Raw genomic sequence first — 19,673 nt, 5'->3', positions numbered from 1 at the left:
TATTAATATATAATATTACACTATACTGCAAAAATATATAAAATTATTTTAATATATATAATTTATTATGTTATTCTCAAATTAAGGTATCTATTTATATCAAGTTTTTAAAATTGAAATTGACATATTTGTTACCAAATGTCAAAATAAATATAGTAAGTCCATTTTCTAACATTGATCTATCTAGGAAAACAAAAGCTCCAAAACTAATTATAATACTAAAAAAAGTACTTGCCATTGCATAGTTTAAAATCAATAGATTTTTACAAGTTGAATGTTTGATTTATTCACTAAATTTTATAATTGATAGACCTCATGTTGCGTTCAACTTTGATGTTCAATTTGTTTATTACATTACCACAAATGTGGTACTCTCCACTACATGACTACAAAATATGCCTTACAAGAATCTATTATCTCATACTATTATCCAAGTCACCTCTAACTTGATATGCCATAACTAATGTATCAACTAAAAAAATAATAATATTATTGCACTACTAGAAAGACAAGTTCTAGTCATTATGTGACACTTGTTATAAATCTAATTGCTTAATATATATTTTAGATATATTATTATTTTTTAACCATAATCTAATATCTATTATTTCAATAATAATTACATAGATTTTATTATGATTTTATATTATTTATTATTAATATATATTTATTATTGTTATTCTTTTCTATTAATTAAATATATATAATAAATATGCATCTTTGATATATATTATATATTTAATAACTAATACATATATTATATTTATTATAATATTTATTATTCAAATAATATTATTTATTATATTATATATATTTTATAATTAATAGATAACCCTAATATAATAGTACATAATAAATATATTTAACCGTAATCTAACATTTTAGACCAGTGAGGCCATAATTGGGGGACCTCATCTTCGACATGAACACATAATAGTCTAGACCCACGAGCACGATAGCCCAACAAGGGCATAGAGTTTGTGAGCACACAAATCCAATGTATGAACCAATGAGCGCTAGAACAATAGTCCAACAAGGGCACAGAGCCTATGAGCAAGCCAACCCAATGCATGAACAAGTGAGGCCACAATCAGGGGACCTCATCCTCAGTATGAATGCATATTGGCATTGCAACGTTTCACAACCCAGAAGCACATGCAATGTTTCACAACCCACAAGCACACTAAATTAGCGAAGGCACAAGCCTACGATCATAGTAGCCCAATGAAGGTTTGAACCTTGGTGATTTAATTAACAATGCCACAACTCAACCAACCCACTATGAGATGAACCCCAACATTTTAGATTATATTACATTATATATAATAATGATATATAATATTTATTTTATTTTATGTTATTAAATATTTAATGTTATATCATTAAAGATTAAAAAATTATTATTATATTAAATTACAATGAATAATAAACAACTCACATACCCATCACAATAACTATCTATTAAGGGAGGACTAATAACACCCTAATACATGCAAGACAAATTCAAATAGATTTTAGATTAAGCCAGTTATGCTCTCCATTTGTTTAAATATGAAAGATTACCACTATCATGCGAACTTTCAACAACACAACCTTGTTTTGTAAAGTTACTATATTTTTTTTCTCTTTTTTTGTGTTAATTTTTATTAAATTAAAAATATATACACATATCCACAAAAAAATATAGGACACAGGGTCACTACTCAAAGTCATAGGGACAGTGCCCACAAAGTCAAATAATAGAAATAACAAGAAAGCCACTTAAACGTTGAGATCGTTCACTAGTGGGAGGCGGAAGGGGATCCCAATCATCCCGTTTGCCCCATACATTGTACTTGTTTTGTCTTTTTTAATATATTTGTAATTCATAATTCTTATTATTCATGTTATTATATTTCCTCTTTTATGATAACTATCTAAACATATTAATATAAATTGATGTTTCTACATTTTAAGATATATTTAAAATATCTATCCTAATTATTGTTATCAGTCCCATATTATTATACTCTAAATTATTTCTCACAAAAAAAATATCTAAACATACTAATATATATTGATAATATTTAATATTTAATATAAAAATAATAAAAAATTATTGTTACAATAAACAGATTACAAGCTACATGAAAATGAGAAACCGTTTCGACCATTACTAGAGATCTGATAGCATGTCTTCAGAAATATTCATTTGGCATCTAGCGTTTTAAAAGCATCTAAATATCTTGATGCTAGATCGTTTACTGATACTGATTGATGGGGTGGTTTGAAAAGTAGATACAACAATGAAAATAAACAACAACGAAATTGATGTTGAGCGCATTTTCTATTCCATATTTGAATAAACAACAGGAGGATAGCTCTACAATGAAATATAAGATAAACAGAAAAAACGTAAGAAAGAGAGGACGAAAAATCCCATTTGACCTTCCAATGCCTCATTCCCCTACGTTTTGTTTGTCGTCTTGTTCTCTCTTTCAATGCGTCCAACGGCTATTTCTCTCCTGTATTCCATTAAAAAATGGAGAAGAAAGCAACAAGTTCCGCCTTGGATTCAGCGTTGCACCACATGTGCTCAACTGGGTCACCTGCATTTGTATCATTGTTCTCTGGGGCGGCTTGTTACAAACGCTCTCATAAGGTACATCGTTTTACTAGTATGTATTTCTGTCAATTTGATTTTGTGCCTTATAGTTTTATTTCCTTTTCTGGGTCTGTCTGTTGTTCTCAACTTCTGAATTGGGTTGTTTACTTTTCTACATTTTCATCACTAATAGTAATTGAAATTTGATCAAATTCAAATTCTACCTGTATCATTTCTCTCTTGGGCGGCTTTTTCCAAGCTCTGCTGTAGGTACATCTTTTCCCAGCATTTCATCAAATTTATTTGGCGCTGATTGATCGATCCTCTTTAATTTGTGCCCTTCAATTTTATTCTCTCTTCTAAATCAGTCAGTTGTTCTCAAACTCTGAAGTGGGTTGCTCATTTTTCTGCATTTTGTTTCCTATTATAAATTGAAGTTTGATCAAATTTCAATTTCTTTGTTGTTTTGTTTCCTGCAATCTCGTTTCTAAAGAATTGTTTTTATGTAAATTGGGTGCTTAATTTTTGTGCAAACTTTGATTTGGATGGAGCAGAAATTTTAAGAGATTGGTTTTGGAGCTTTCTGCTTCTAGTATTTGCTACAGACTAGTGACAATTGTGATTTCCAGCATATGTGCCATTTTCCAGCTGGAATCTTCTTTAAATGTTTCTCCTCACAGTTAGCTATTTCTACTTTGCAGGCAATTTAGCTAGCGTCAGGGTTTATGGGGTTTGGGTTACCCCTCTAGCTTTGGCATCGGTCTAGAGCTAGAGAGTAAGCTAGGGTACTTTTTTGTCTCTTAACATTTGCTTATTGTAGGCAGGTGCATTCTTGAGTTCCATTGACCAAATTTTGACGCTTGCGAACATTAACTAAATTCCTTTCTTCCTTTCTGTAATTTCATATTTGAGGAGTGCTTTCTCGTGCACTTATATGAATTTGTCAATTTCTCTTGTAGCTTTCTCATCTTTCTTCAAAACTCGTAGTGGATTATCTTCTTTGTTTCCTAATTAGCTGCCAATTCTATCTAATTTGAATTGGGTTTGACATGTTATCCGATTTATGTAGCTTTTTCTTAATGATCTTAGCATGTGATTACATTCTGGACTGGAACCTGTAAATTTATCTTTGATAGTGAACTTCAACTTTTCTACCGGCTTGTCCAATTTCCTCAGAATCTGTACTGGGTCCTCTATTTTTGCTCCCTTATTATGTTGGCTATGACTGATATTCAGAAATTCTGCACTAGAATTGGCGTTTTGCGCAAACTTTGAATTGAGCTAGTAACTTGGAAATTTTTCTGTTCATTTTTTTTGATAAATTAATAAGAAATTTCTCTGTTCTTATAGCTGATTTTTGTAAATATTAAAACTTTCTTGTACTCTTTGCAATCTCTATTACTTGTATATGATTTCTGTATTATCTGAATGAGGTTTTGTGTTAACTAAAATATCTCTTTGATACTGCCCTTGTTTAAGGTCAAAGAAGAAGATTAATTCTCCTCTCTTCTTAAGGGATTGAAAATTCTAAATGTTGAGTCGAGAAGGAAGAAAATTGGTAGATGATTATGAGGTGGAAGAGGTACTGGGAAGTGGAGGATTCTCAGTAGTAAGAAAAGGAACAAGCAAAACAGATAGAAATGTAAAAGTGGCTATAAAAACACTGAAAAAAGTAGGATCAGTTGTGCCTGGATTCCCAAGAAATCCTCAAAAAAAAGTTGGAATGGGTGGGGGAATTCCAACATGGCAACAGGTCTCCATATCTGATGCATTGCTGACAAATGAGATCCTAATTATGAGACGCATAGTAGAGGATATTTCTCCTCACCCCAATATAATACAGCTGCATGATGTGTATGAGGATCAGTTTGGAGTTCACCTTGTTCTTGAGCTTTGTTCAGGTGGTGAGTTATTTGATCGGATTGTAGCACAGGAACGATATTCCGAAGCTGGAGCTGCCACTGTAATTCGCCAGATAGCAAATGGATTGAGTGGTCTTCATGATGCCAAAATAATGCATCGAGATTTGAAGCCTGAGAATTGTCTGTTCCTGACCTCAGATGAAGGCTCTCCTTTGAAAATTATGGACTTTGGACTGAGCTCTATAGAAAATTTTACAGATCCAATTGTTGGATTATTTGGGTCCATTGACTATGTCTCACCAGAGGCATTATCCCGACAAGGTGTTTCTGCTGCCAGTGATATGTGGTCATTAGGGGTGATTCTCTACATACTACTCTGTGGGTGAGCACCTCCTGCAACCCTCAATAATGGGTTTTTAGGCTGTAAAGGATTATATTACTCCCTAGTTTGATTTATCATTCAATATAATGGATTACGATGTTTAACTTAATTCTATAAATAGAATGCATACAACTGATCCTCTCATACACAGAATCAAATGCAGGGGTAACTGTATCAAAAGTATTTGACTCAATTTTGTTTTCATTTAAAGTTTCTAAGATCATGTTGATACTTGTCTTGCTTCTCAAAGAATTTGAATTGGTTGTCAACCAGTTCAAAATTCATTTTCCAGAACTAGCATACTATTAATCATTTTCACTGCATGTTTTTTGTAAATCATGTTTCTGACTCTCTGGTTTGTGTCTTTATCCAAAATTTCCAGTGCCTAAAAAGCTTTAAGTGTTAATAATTGTCTCAGCCTATGAACTTAAGGTAAATCATTCTACAAAACATTTTCCAATGCCAAACTGCTGGATATGCTTATCAAGCTGAAATGCAAAGTTCTCGCTACAATTAAAATCCTAATGAGTAATTTTCAAACTTTACCCAAAACAATTAAAAAGACAGTGTTTGCTAATTTTGTGAGCATTCCTATTCTTGCGTACTTAATGGCAATGCATTTCTGATTGAAAGAGAGATTTTTATCAACCAGTTTTGATTGCAAGTTTTTGTAATTCACGTCACTCGTTTATTTCCTAATCCAGAACTTCCTATTCTGAAAAGCACACAGCATTATCATTTGTCTCAGCTTAGGAACTCCAGGGTATTGTTCCACAAAATATTTTCCAATGGCTTAGCTAATGGATATTTTCACCCATCATAATTGCGAAGTATTGGCCTCAATGAGAACAGTCATGAGTGAATTCAAAAAAATATTCGAGCATTTTAGGAGAACAATAAAAAAATCTGTGTTTGCTAATTTTGTGAGCAATTCTGTTCTTGTCCACTTAACTGCAGTGCATTATTATTGAAACAATGTTATTTCTAACTTCAGTATGTTTAACTTTACTTTCAAATGTCAGGTATCCACCTTTCCATGCAACTTCAAATAGGGAAAAGCAAGCCTTGATTGTTGCAGTAAGTTGTCACGGAAATTCTGATTCTGTACTTCTTTTTACTCAAATTAACACTAGTAATCTTATTAAAATATTGACATGGTACAAATAAATATTATTTTAAAAAAATTCCTGCAGAGAGGAATTAGTATGCACAATGCTTGACAATGATTTTTTCTGGTCAAACAACTACAATATTTATGAATGACATCTTAAACTGAATATTCAGGGCATGCTTGTTGTAAAGAACAAATAGCGTCAGCCAGAATTCTCTATCTTCCAATTCCTCCCACCCAGTTTTTAAATGGATAACAATTAATTGATTATGCATCTTACTGGTAAGAGGAAAGAGGTAGAAGAGGGCAATGTTTTACTTGCTAGTACCAGTCAGAATCATGATTGTTTGCTACATAAGTCTCAACTATAAATCTAGTTCAGGCAACTATTGTTTACGAAATAAAGTAGAAGACAAACCAAAATTATCTTGTCCCACGATTGAAAGGTGAACAAAGTTTCTCCCCAATTTTGATTTTCCAGCAGACCAGCCTTTGGATAATTCAGCATTTATAGTTCAGCACTTAGAGTACATAGACATTTTTTAGCAAGGTTGTAGAACTTTTCGACATAAACACCAGGCGATCAGTTGCCTTGTTAACAATTAAAAAACCCGAATTGATATTTGCTTGCAGGTCTGATGCAGAGCCAGGCAACCAACTAGGTGATGACCTTCTCTCACCCACAACTACTATGTCCAAATCAAGTTCTTTTGTTTGTTCAAGGTGTCAAACAACACACCTTCCAAGTACTCAACTCACACAACAATTTGTGTGATCGGATCCATACCGGTTTAGTATCTTCCGGCACTGGTAGGATGAAAACACTCTACCCTTGTGTGAAAGGCAGACAATCTTCCGGTACCGGTGGGATGGAAACCTATTGGATTTTGTCTATTGGTGGTCCAACCAACACAAAACACCCATAAGATCTGACTATCAAATGTGTTAGGGGGTACTTGTCTCACAACCGTCCTATCTGTCTAGTAGCCCTACTGGTAGACTAGTAGCCCTACCGGTTGAGTTCTCCACACACAACTTAATAAAATTCCAAAGGACAAGACAAACTAAGGGCAGATTCAAATACCCTTTATCAAGTTACACAAGTCCCCAAAGGCTTAGACTCTAACCACAAGTTGAAAGGTCTATACCCTTACCGTCTTTCCAGACCTAATTAAGCCAATTAGGCCTAATTTACAAAACAAGTACCCCTTGTATAAGTCCCCCGACTAAACCAACACTTCTGCATGGTGGGGTAAGGTGTCAAACCACCAAATCCAAGGTTTCAGGACTTGATCCCATCTTCTTTATCTACTGCAAGTGGTTTTCACTTCTTCAGTTCATGCAGTCACATAGAGATGCTTACCAAGGGTCAATTCAATCTCTTCGGGCTTGGAGCCTCCTTGCAAACCAACACCAAAATCTTATGATACAGTGGGCCCTCTAACATTTTCCCACAGGTTGTTTGGTCCCTAGGTGCTGGCAGGGTTTGTGACCAGTCTGGTTAGTTTTTGATGGATCTCTACAACCCGATTGTTACAAGACCTCAAACTTGATTCAAATGAAAGGTAAGAGACTTCCCTAACTCATCCAATTGGTTTCAGGCATCCACCAATCCGTATTGGTCAGAAATGAACATCAAACACGTAGAATTTCAGAAAACTCCAAGTATATTGTATTGCTCCAAACTCCAAAATATCATCAATTTCAACAACAACACCAACAACAGCCCTGGAATCGATCCAAGTGGGCATAATATAGCCTCCCTAACGGTTTCCAACCGCTTTTCAAACTTTGGAACCGTTGGAGGATTAGTTACCCCTTTTTACAACATTTTGCAATGACAACAAAAGTTGTCAACTTGCACTTTTCAAATTTGGCGACTCCAAGGTGCATTCAACCTATTCCAAGGATTGGTCTGAGGTTTCTAAGACCAATATTTATTTGCCTGACTCATTCTTAGACTCCTACTGACCCACATGGTCATTTGTCCATGGTAGCTTATAAAATGCAACCATGACAATACCTTACATCAATTGGGTCTTATTGACTCACAAACCTATCAACCTACTACATATGATCATTTTCACCTCATGGGTGATATTAGGCTCTTTTAGGCTTCATTTGTGTCTTTGGGTGCTCCTGCACCAAGGTCATTTTCGTTGCTGCCAGTATCAAGGACGCACTAAGTCATTTGTAACTACAATCACTGGAGAGGAACAAATTATCAAGTATCCCGATCTTATATAGTCAATACATTGATACTTCTTATGGTGAGGTTCATGACAGCCAACAAATGTCTTAGCAAATACTATACTGGCCAATCTAAATAGAGAAATAGGTTGTTAAAATAAAAACAAAAATTAGGGCACAGCTCAACAGATCAACAACAAAGTGAAGTGATTATGTAGTCAAATTTGTAGCTGATTCTTAACTCCAAAGAACCTGAGCCATGCACTGATGCAACCTATGGGAAGGGCCCTTGTGTTGATTTCTTTTTAATGAGCTGGGCTCCTAGAAAGGCATGTTCTTTTGACTCTGGCCATCTAGGATATTACCATCCAGCCTTAATTCTGAAATTCTGAGAAGCAAAATGACAATTTCACTAGAAACCATCAGTTTTTTCATTTTTTCATTTTCTTTGAGGCTATTTCAGAGTTTAAGATGCACATCCTCCGACCTTTGATTTTTTGAAAGTGTACTCATACTTTACAATGTAGCAGTTTTCTTATAAAAGGATGAAAATGTAATTACTTTATTTACATGACATTGATATGTATTTTTTGCTGGTTATACAGAGGAAAATGCAGTTTACATATGAATTTCTTATGGTTTCTTTCAATACTTCTTTCTATAATTGTACCACAACTGAATTAGAAAACAAGCAGGGATTGGAATGGAAAACCTTCAATTTTGTTGGGCCCTAACATGATTATGAACATACAGGGAGATTTCAATTTTGATGAACATACATGGAAAACAGTTTCTTTATCAGCAAAGCACTTGATCTCTAGTCTCTTGGCTGTTGATCCTAGAATACGACCAACTGCTAAGGAGGTGTGTATTTGTTTACATATTAATAATTTTCATTTAGGAGTTGGACAGTTCTACTTGTTTTACAGTGATTGTTGCTATCAAATATATTTTTACTTGTTCTTAGAAGGCATTTACCTGAGGATTATTGTCACTGACTTGGCGATAATGATATATGACGCTAATCTATACATAACTAATTTAAGTGAGATGGAAATCGTTTCTGCAATAAATTTTAAGCTCATAATTATTATAGATTCCTGTAATTACATCATGAACCCTAGTCACTATGAATTGAAGGGATTATATACTGATGCAATGTCGCATTTTTTGAAAACTCTAGTCATCTTATATCAGATAAATATGCAGAGTATGTGGATCCAGCTGCACATCACAAACTATAAACAAAAGTATCTGCCTAGCGATGAGAAATAGTGGCATAGACCTCATAACTGAGTTCAAAGTAGCATATGAAAATAATAAAATTAACTAAATTTGAGTATGTCAGTCAGAACAGTTGTCAGAACAGTGTAACATAGGGCTATTAAATTCAATAAAGCTCAATAAACAGTAAATATATACTTGAGCTCAATATCACTAATTATATCAGAGCTTAATCATATGGATTACAGCCTTAGCTTGAGTAGTGCTTCATCTGTGTTTTAGAATTCTTGAGCTATTTGATCCTTGAGCTCAACATAAATGGACATCCTCATGACACTACTCTTTTAAGACACAGTTCTTCAAAGTCGAGACTTGATCCTTGACTGTAAATAATCAAGATAGTTTTTTTCATCTCCTTACATTCTATTGCAATCATATCTTTTCTGCTTTTCCTGCATGACAGACTGGAGCCACAACATCGAATCAGTTAGGCTCATTGAGGGAATCACATAGGAGCAGCAATCAACCATGATCTTGTTACACCTGTTTTTGCACAATAGGGTCAATACAACTATTCCAACCCAGAGGGGTGGTAACTTGGTGTAAACGAGTATCATGAAATCTTGTGTTTTTCAACATTCCCACAATTTACTTTTTATGCTCAGGCGATATTACTTTGGAACCAAAAATGATGCAGCATAGTCCCAGCTAGGAAATTCTAGAAGAGAATACACTAGGATGGGGATTTTTTTCTAAGTGAGGGTGCAGTGTCACAAAATAAGCATATTACTTTAAATGTGTTCTCTGATAGTTCACACTCTTGGACAATCTCTTATCTTTTACCTTTTTGTTTACTATGATGGTGATGGTATTACTCTAGGGCTAGAATATGAGAAAACCTAGTTCTAGATGGTAAGTGTCAAGAGTATTCTCTAGGTTAGAAACTGGAAGTTTCTTTTGTTTTTAACATCAATTGGTGTGTATATGCTGAAAGCTTTTTCGAGGATTGTACATCCTTTTTCATTACCATATTATTTAAGGCTCAAGTTATGGAAAGAAGGTCCCCTACACCAAGTTCCAGTGCCAACATGAGATTGAATGGGAATAGGAATAGAAGCATGGATGAGATGAATAGGCATGCCCCTACCACCTTGGGTATCTTGTGGGTATGCCCTAGGGTACTTAGGGTGGCAGGGGTGTGTCTTGAATATCTCATGACATTTAAAAAAATGCTTTTTAAAGTTTAAAAAATACATTATTATATATTAAATATTTAAATGTATTACCATATGTACTCATAGGGTACTTGGGGTGGTAGGGGCATGCCTTAGCCATCTCATGATGTGCTTGGGTGCTACTAGTTGTGGACCTTGTATTTAAAAAATGTTTCTTAAACATTTAAAAAGGATTATTATATATTACATATTTAAATATATTATTATATGATGGCTTGATTAAGATTGACAACAAGAAAATCCATGATTGATAGTTGGAAGTTCCTCAATCAACCAATCCCCTATACATTTTGCCGTTAGACTTGGCTTCTTTCAACTACTAGTTTAGAAATCAATTCACTCACTCTCCTTGGTGATGCATCGGTGAGCAATAGGTCGAATTAGTTGTCTCTCATGAAAACATGGTTGGTTAACAAATGGGAAGCGTGGTGATACTTAATGGAAATGAAACATTGGATTAAAAGCATGCATTTATAGGGAAGCGTGCTTATGCCTTGAATATTTTATAATAAAAAGGTATATTATGTAATATATAATAATATATTCATTATGTATTATCGATATACATATACATATACATATATGTATGTATTTATGTATGCATGTATCATTGTTGCAAGACTTAGACTCAATGTAGACTTGACAATCTGATTTTTAACTCACACTTGGACATGATGTAGACTTGGCAAAAACTCAACAAATTGAAAAACCATGAAAATAGAGATTTTTAAGGACTCAAAACTTGTATCATATGCCCTTCAATAAATAAACTTTAAAGGCACAATAAACTAATACCCTTCAATAAATAAACTTTAAAGGCACAATAAACTAATCAAATAGAAGCTCTTTTGATCAAATACACAATTATACATTGATCACATGAGCATAAAACTATGAGCATCTTCTGTTTCCAGGTATTGTAATTTTAATTGTTGAATTTTTGGCTGCTTGCCAACATGATGTTGGTTAATGATGCCACCCCGCCCACTTTCCAAAGGCCTGAAAAATGAGGTCAAAAAGCAATATCTTCGATGTTTTATTGAAAAAATAAAAAAATCTGTTTTTTGTGTCAAAAATCAGTCAAACCCTAGGCAAACAGATGGTATAAAACCCTAGGTAACTAGAAAACAGAAACCCCGCCACATGCTAGAAAACGCCCTGAAGACTGACTTCGAGGTTTATTTTTATCAAAAAATGGACTCCAAAATCCGTGCCAGAAACCCTAGTTGCACGACAAATGCATGAAATGACACAGGCAATACTGAGAGGGGGGGGTGAATTGGTATTGCAGATTTCTAGACTTAAAAAAATTGAAACCGCATAGAATATGAAAAGAACAATTGTAAGAACACATAAACCAGAATTCTTGTGGAAAACCCTTTTGGGTAAAAAACCACGGCATCTAAAAATTTCATTAAATGGGCATTAACCCAAACTACAAAGGAGAGCACCAACTCTCTGTTCAACTGAAGCACTCTTTACTGTGTTCAAATACAAATTTTGATGAAGCTTTCCTTAGATGCTCTGAATAGAACTGGCAATGATGTACCGCAGTGGATTATATCTTGAAACTATGCAAAGTATCAATATCATAAGAACATTCTTAGCATCCTGAAATAGTCAAAAGATCCTGAAAAATACTCAGAATGAAGACCCTAAAGCAGATACGACTGGAAATTACAGTCACAGAGATGACTGCTACAGAAAAGATTCAAGGCATTTGACCCTCATAAAAACAACTTCCCATTCTAGCATCTATTTTTCATGCTGAGAGAAGAACCCCCTATATTCAACTCAAAAATATATTTTCAGTTTTTAACAACTTCAATTGTAACACCAAATTTACCTACAGAGAAAAAAATGTATCTTTTCAACCTGAACTTTTAAAAATCTTCATACAGGAGACCATCAACTACTTCACACATATGAACTGTTCACAGGTTTTTATTTACTCACTGGTGTAAAAAAACCATATATTTTTACAGCCTGATACACTTAAAAGAAAAATATTGCACAACCCGATATTTTCAAAAATGTTTTTTCACCAAACCTTAAACACACAACGATCTTCTTTTAAAAAAAGGGACCTTCCACTATTTCTCCTAAATCATTGCAGAGACGTTTTTCTTGAACAAGAACTTTTGAATTATGTACCTTTCAATGCACTGATGAAGATAATAAAACGAATCGAATATGCCCTTCTTCAAAAGACACGCACTCATTCATTATTGGAAGAAAGACAAATTCCTGCACGTCACCCATACATTCTAATTGAAACGGCTGTTCAATGATTTATACGAAACTTCTCTAACTTTCTGTTTGAAACAGCTATGAATATTACATCCTTAAAAAAACGGCATCAACAGCAATAAACACATGTTGTTCAAACAGCAGCAAAATAAAAATATTTTTCTAACTGCCCAGTCTATTTGAGAAGGCACGACACATAACAAAAGCTTCAATTTATTTCTTCAAACAGCCTACGCTACCACACAGGCATATTTCCCAGCCACATTTTCAATAAGAATATTCAACTATCGAATTCAGAGATACTCCAACGAATTCTGATTATTCCAAAAAAAAAACGGTACCCAAACAGCACGTATTCTTCCAGAAATTAGTTATCATTTCAATTCAAAAAGAAATGACACACTGAACTACCCAAATTACACCGCCCATATGGGAGAAGCTGAAATGATTCTGTGAAAACAGAGTTGGATGGCGTTACATATACAAACCCGACAAGCAAAGAACTTTTAAATTAACACGTATCCTTTAAAACAACTGAAGACACTTCCGAAAATATTATAGGAATGAAAAATGCCACAACATTTGTTTGTCAAACATTCAACAAAAGATGTGGCATAAAACCTGACTCAGCAGCTGACAAATGAACAGGTAGGTAAAGCTAACAGCTAAGCAGACAAGTAGGCACCAAGCTCATCAAGCTCAATACACTGACAATTAAACAATCTTGAAATCAATGACAATATACTCAACAATGCAGACAAAATAAAACACTAGGCAGAAATGCAGCTTGGATTGTGATTTGTAGCTTAAAAAAAGGGCGATTGGCAGATAAATTTTGTTGTGAGCAGAAACCCTTGAAATTTGCCCATGATTTTTTGAATCGTTAAAAAACAGAGTGAAGGATGTCTTGCAACCCGATAGAGGAAATAACCCATGATTTTATGAGAAAATCGTACCAAAAACAGTGAAGTTGCATGCGATTTTGCAGAGATAAATCGTGTGAAGGAAAAACTTATAAGAAAAACCCTTTCGTTGCCTAGAAGAAGAAGAATTTCTGTAGTGATTTGCAGTGAGAGAAACCCTTGAAGACCTATGATTTTTTAACAAAAATTGTGCAAAAAGTAAACCTGCTATTTTCACAATATAAGCCTGCAATTTTCATGGTATAAACCCTCAAAAAAGCTCTGTAAAAAATAAAAAAAAACTTCTAAAAATTTCCATGAAATTTCCAGGTACAGACTATGAATTTTATTATCAATTTTTTTTTTCTTTTCTAAAAAGACCTATGCTCTGATACCATGAAATGGTAATTGATTAATTTGCGAAGGAGAGGAATACTCCTTAAGTAAGCAATTGCAAACGGTGTTTTTAAAACGATAAAAGAAAGTTACTAAAACTAAGCAAACGACTAACATGATCATTACAAGATAAATATAACAATATTACTTCAATAAATTTTAGTTGAAGGAAACAACATTTTTAGATATATAAATATTGTCAAGTTTTTAAGGTGTACAAAGCTCATGGATTATAATATCCACGACATGAAAAACAAAAATCACAATATGGATGAACTATGGTAGAAAGGAGCTTGTATTCTCAAACTAACATGACTAGCTCTGTGTGGAATCATGCTTTAGTATCTCAGATAAGTCTTCTACTTAGGATAGAGTTTGACGTAGCAAACTAGAAGTATAAATGTAATTTAATACTAGGATTTTAATTGGGAAAAAGATGGAAAAATAAAAATGTTGCTCTTTCATCAAACATGACCAAAGATTTTCATTTTTTTGTTTTTTAAAACTAGAGTAGGGATTTGGGAGTAGTGTCCCTAGTGGGGTCAAGGGCAGCACCCGTTGTGGGGATTGGGAGGATGCGCACCTAGCAAGGTTGAGGGGTAGTGCCCCTTGCAAGGTTTGGGGCAATCCCTTGGTGCTCTCCTTGTGGTGATACAAGGTGGGCTTGAGGGGTTGAGCCCCCACTACACAAATTGTCAAGGTAGATGCCATTTTCCATGATCCAATCACTTTTAACCATCCTCTGAAAATCCTCCAAACCCTGAAAAAAATCTTGACTTTCATGCTTTTATGTTTAAGTATTTTCATTTTTTATGCTTTTTTTCTTGTTTTTTATAGACATGGCCTAGTCTACTTGTTGGGACTCATTAGATACTCATGACACAAGTCCTTGGGCCCCTTTTCAACCTACTTGCTTTAGGACTCATTGAGTTCTAAGGCAAGTAGGTTGTATATATATCTTCCATATCAGTCTACCTAAGCTCTGAACCTGTACCTATTACCATACCCAAATTGGTAACTTAGATGGGCCTTATAAAATAAACAAAGGCTTGCGTTATAATTCTATGCATAGATGAACATCAATATTTAGTTTTAGGTAGATATACTCTTCTTTATTGTCTAGCATTTTAGGATGCCTTTCTTGAATTTGTTAGCCAAATAGAATTTTTGTCAAATATTACCCCAAGACTTCTAGCAGCTAGAACTTAAATCCAAAAGATCTAAGAATGAATGAATTCCTTTCTTGTTGGGAACTTATGGTTCGACAAGGGAAGCACACCAAGGAAAGTGAATAAATGTTTTTCTTGTTGATGACCATACCTTTTAGAATGAGATTATAGCCATGTGTAAAATGTTGTGAAGAACACACTGTTGATGTGTTTTAATGCACTTCATACACAAAATAAAATACCAAAGGAACTCTATCCTCTCTTGATCAAATCACCTCAGATGCTAAATTATACGATCAATCGAGAGGACTCCAAGGTTTCTATTGTCAGGTCTTGACTTGTGGATAGCTTCAATGGTTTATGTGATTGCTGGTAATCCAAGGGAACTTACGTTGTTGTTCTAGGATTGATTAACTTAAGGACAACTAGCTTAGGAATATAATCACCACAATTCGATTGACTTATGATTTGGCAATACGAGTACTTGATCCTAATTCTAACAAGGTTTTTTGAATAAAATGCAAAAGAGGTGAAGGTTTAGGGATCTAACTCTAGAACTTTTAATACAAGAAATTGATGACAACTTAGTGAAACCAAACCATACTTTGCTTCACCATTAGGAACAATTACACAAAGATGATTCACATCTTCTAAGGAATGTGAATGATATTCAAATCACCAACACACACATTAATCCCAAAAGTATTGCGAATCAATGAGGAATAAATAATCGAAATTAAGTACCATACACTATAACTTGCAATCAACAAATTATAAATGCTATGAACTTCTAGGTTTCACCATCAACTATCAACAATATGTCCCCTATAATTATAAAACTTTTACTTAAGCAAATTTATTTTAAACTCCAAAATCTCAAATAGAATCACCCAAATTCAATGATTTATTTCAATTCTGGCAGAATCAAAGTAACAATTCTCCAATTTCTCTTTATTCTATATATTGCAAATGAAATGATTTGACCTTATATAGCTCCTATTGCAAAATGAAGGGCCAAGATTAATCTAAAATCAATGGCCAAGATCAAACCACTTAAGCCCTAATTAGGGTTTACAATAAAATCACCACATGCAAAAGCAACAAAAGTGGAACATTATCCTCATCACCAACTACAAGGAGTAAGAGCCAATGAGACAATTAGATGACACTCAATCATCCTAACAAACTATCTTCTAGAATCTGATTGCCCTTATCCTTTTCTCTGATGAATTTGGACATCACCAATTCAAGCTCCTCCATGGTGTTAGTTGGCAAGGCATCCTTGTTGAAACTCTATCATGTCCAAACTTTCTGTACAGGTTTCAAAGATGTTCTCCCCATCAACTTCTTGCTTTTGAAAATTGTTGATGTAGACCATAAGGGAAAGAAACTCATCCAACTGATTTATTTTAATGGATTCTGTTTAGTCCTTATGGTGAGGTTGGTAAATTCACGGATAAACAAAGATATCCCACACCTACCAACAATTCATGTAACAAAACATTAATATATATCAAAGCATAAGTAACAATAACAAAACAGCTATGACAGAATAATGATATCTTTATTGAATTCTCCAATATGCCAGTACAATACCACCTTTGCCTAGGTTCCATCCATACCATATATAGACTCGACAGTTGGCCAAGTTGCCAACCGTCACTAACTACCAACTACCCCACGGGAACCTTTCGGCGATTCAAACATAACCAAACATAAACACCCGACCCCACTATAAACTAACATGTGTTATTGACCCCTAACAAATTCCACCTCTTGAAAGTAAACAAATTTCATATTTTCTTTCAATTCTCCTAAGTTCAGACCTCCTGTTGTAGTAACCTCTTGACCCAATAATTCCTCAACCGATGTAAGGACCTTTGATTTTATTTCCCTGATTGATCCTTCCATCTCAATACAATCTTCCTTGGCTCGATCAAATGCTGATTTCTTCATCATCAAAGAAAAATACCAATGATCAAAATCATATGTCTTCTTATTCAATTATTTTCTCTTGAATCAAGGTTGCCATAGGAATCTTCTTCGATATCTTAAGACATGGAATTGTCTTATCTTAAACCATTTGAAAATCTTCCCACACTCCATCCAAACTTTTTATTCTATTTATGCATATTACTGTCTTTTCATATACTTGGATGAGTCTAGCTAGGAAATTTCCTGTTTACTTTGAAATGCCTTTGATCCGTTCCTTCATTTCCTGATTTGTACTCCTCGTTGCTTCATAACTATCAAATGATTCTTGAGGAATAGGCATAGGTGGGACGAATGTGGGATCCTCTTGCCTCATTGGGTTCATCAATCATTGTATAAACTCTTTCAACCTCATGTTTTCCAATTCCAACCTTTCTTTTTTCTCTTCAACCTTTTCAAACTTTGCCTCAATTGCTTTGGCAGTGTCATTGAGTTCTTGAACTCTTGTTTCTTTGTTGATGGTCCTAGGTCAAGTGTCTTGATCTCACAATCCATCAGAGTGATTTCTTCCCTTGTCTTATCATCCATTGGAACTACCACCTATAAGATGCGTGATCTTGCACTGTCTCTAGTAATTTGGAAGAACTTCTTAGCTTTCTTTTGCTCCTTAATTTTGCCAATTCAATTTGGGAAATCATCTATATCTTCATTTGGTTGAATTTCCTCCACCGTTTTCTTCTTCAAGCTATCTTTTAACCGATCAGGAACTGTAGATAGCTCCGTTCCATCTTCAAGCTGATTATCCTCATTAAGTCCTCTCAAAACTGAAATGATTTTCTTATCTACCGCTTCATTAGTATTAGGGATATTGGATTCTCCCAAATTCTCTCATTCCTTAATTTCAATATGATGTCCAATCGGATGAGTCATACCTTGTCCTTGTTTTTCATGATGTACTAAAGGTGGTGATATATGTTCATCATGACTCTTCTAAGGTAGCATCTCTGTTCTGATTCCTGTATTGATCTACTTCTTGCATTATGTGTATTAATCTCTTTAATGGGTGAAGTGCTCATGGTGGATTGAGGACTACTGGACTTTTGCTTCTTATGTCTTGATTCTTTAACTTCTTTGTCCTTCACTAGTGAACTTTCAGCTCTATCTTTCCTCCTTTTGGATACCTGAACTTCTCCTTCTCTGTTTAGCTCTTCATTGCTTTTCATCATTTCATCTTCTTTGGAGGAAGATTTATCATCTTCCATCTTTCCATATGTCAAAGGAGTGCTTTGTTTCCTTAACTTCTTTATTTATTGGTCTACCCACTTTCTTCAGTAACCAATCACTTCTCTCATCAATCTATTCAATTCTATCATTTCCGGTTGTGACCAACCAGGTGCTGGGATAGGTTTATCCTTCTCTTGCTCAAATTGTGGATGTATAAGATTTCCATTATCCTTCACTTGATCAGGGATAGGAAAGAGGTTGCATTTCATCTTGAAGTCCACAGACATTCTCGACCACATTTTCCTTTTAACTCCAAGCTCATTGGTGAGGTTCGCCCAGTAGTCTTCTAGATCAATTCTGTGCTTGTATTTCCTTTGTTCAACTGTAAGGATCTTATGAAAAGGATCAAACTGAGACCTAGACTTATATGTTCCAAGTTGATAGAATTGCAACTCGGCATTAGTTGTTTCCGCTGTCAAGGTTGTAGGGCATATCTCTGCCATTTTCCCAATTGTGATAGGAAAATTAACACCAGGTCTATGCTTCTCTTTTCGAATGAAGTCAAACTTGGACAATTGTCTTCCCCTCAAGCAACACCATTTTATCCATCGGATACCTCAGAAGCTTATAAGTATTATCTGAGCATCCTCTAATCCTTATATATGTGAAGGTCGGGAACTGGATGAACCATGATCAATACTTTTCTATCAATGCCATTGCTTCTTTGGATAGTTTTCTATGCAATCCACCTTGTAACAAACTAGTGAGATACATTGAGAACATATCATTCACTTTTCTGTATTGTCCTTTCTCATGTAATTGCAATTGAGGATAGCAATCATATGCCTTGAGTTGACCTCTCTTATTTCCCACTTCACCTCTACATATCAACCCGCTATGTTTTATGTGTCTAGCCAACATATATACCATGTAGGAACTCATATAGAATGTCTTTGTTCTTTCTTGGTTCCTTAGCTGAATATCTTTGTTGTCACTTATTAGTTTTGCCCAATTTATCATCATCAATCGAGCTGCAATCTCCTCTATAAAGTAGAACATCCACGTTTCAAATAGCCCACCTTGAGGAGCCCCCTATAAAAGATGTTCAATTTACATTCAATATGCAAGTTATATTTGTATTTTCTGATATGTATTATTACGTTCTTATTGTATATGTCTAACTATCTTCTTGCTTGTGGCAGATGAGAGGAG

General features: G+C 34.5%; 1 protein-coding gene across 7 annotated transcripts in view; it reads left to right on the top strand.

Moving 5' to 3' along the window:
• The first annotated feature begins 2,504 nt into the window (after positions 1-2,504).
• LOC131039218 (calcium and calcium/calmodulin-dependent serine/threonine-protein kinase) overlaps positions 2,505-19,673 on the top strand; it is a 184,266-nt gene continuing 167,097 nt past the window's right edge. The window contains exons 1-4 of one of the 7 annotated variants that reach the window (XM_057971919.2): positions 2,505-2,641; positions 4,064-4,828; positions 5,851-5,905; positions 8,883-8,993. In XM_057971919.2, coding sequence (XP_057827902.1) covers positions 4,116-4,828; positions 5,851-5,905; positions 8,883-8,993 — 879 coding nt within the window. In that variant the 5' untranslated portion in view covers positions 2,505-2,641; positions 4,064-4,115. The other 6 variants (XM_057971921.2, XM_057971924.2, XM_057971918.2 and 3 more) reach the window with 6 other exon arrangements.

Source organism: Cryptomeria japonica, chromosome 10, assembly GCF_030272615.1.
Source record: "Cryptomeria japonica chromosome 10, Sugi_1.0, whole genome shotgun sequence".
Classification (NCBI taxonomy): domain Eukaryota; kingdom Viridiplantae; phylum Streptophyta; class Pinopsida; order Cupressales; family Cupressaceae; genus Cryptomeria; species Cryptomeria japonica.
Note: the sequence above shows the minus strand (reverse complement) of the source record. Positions and strands in the feature narration are given on the sequence as shown.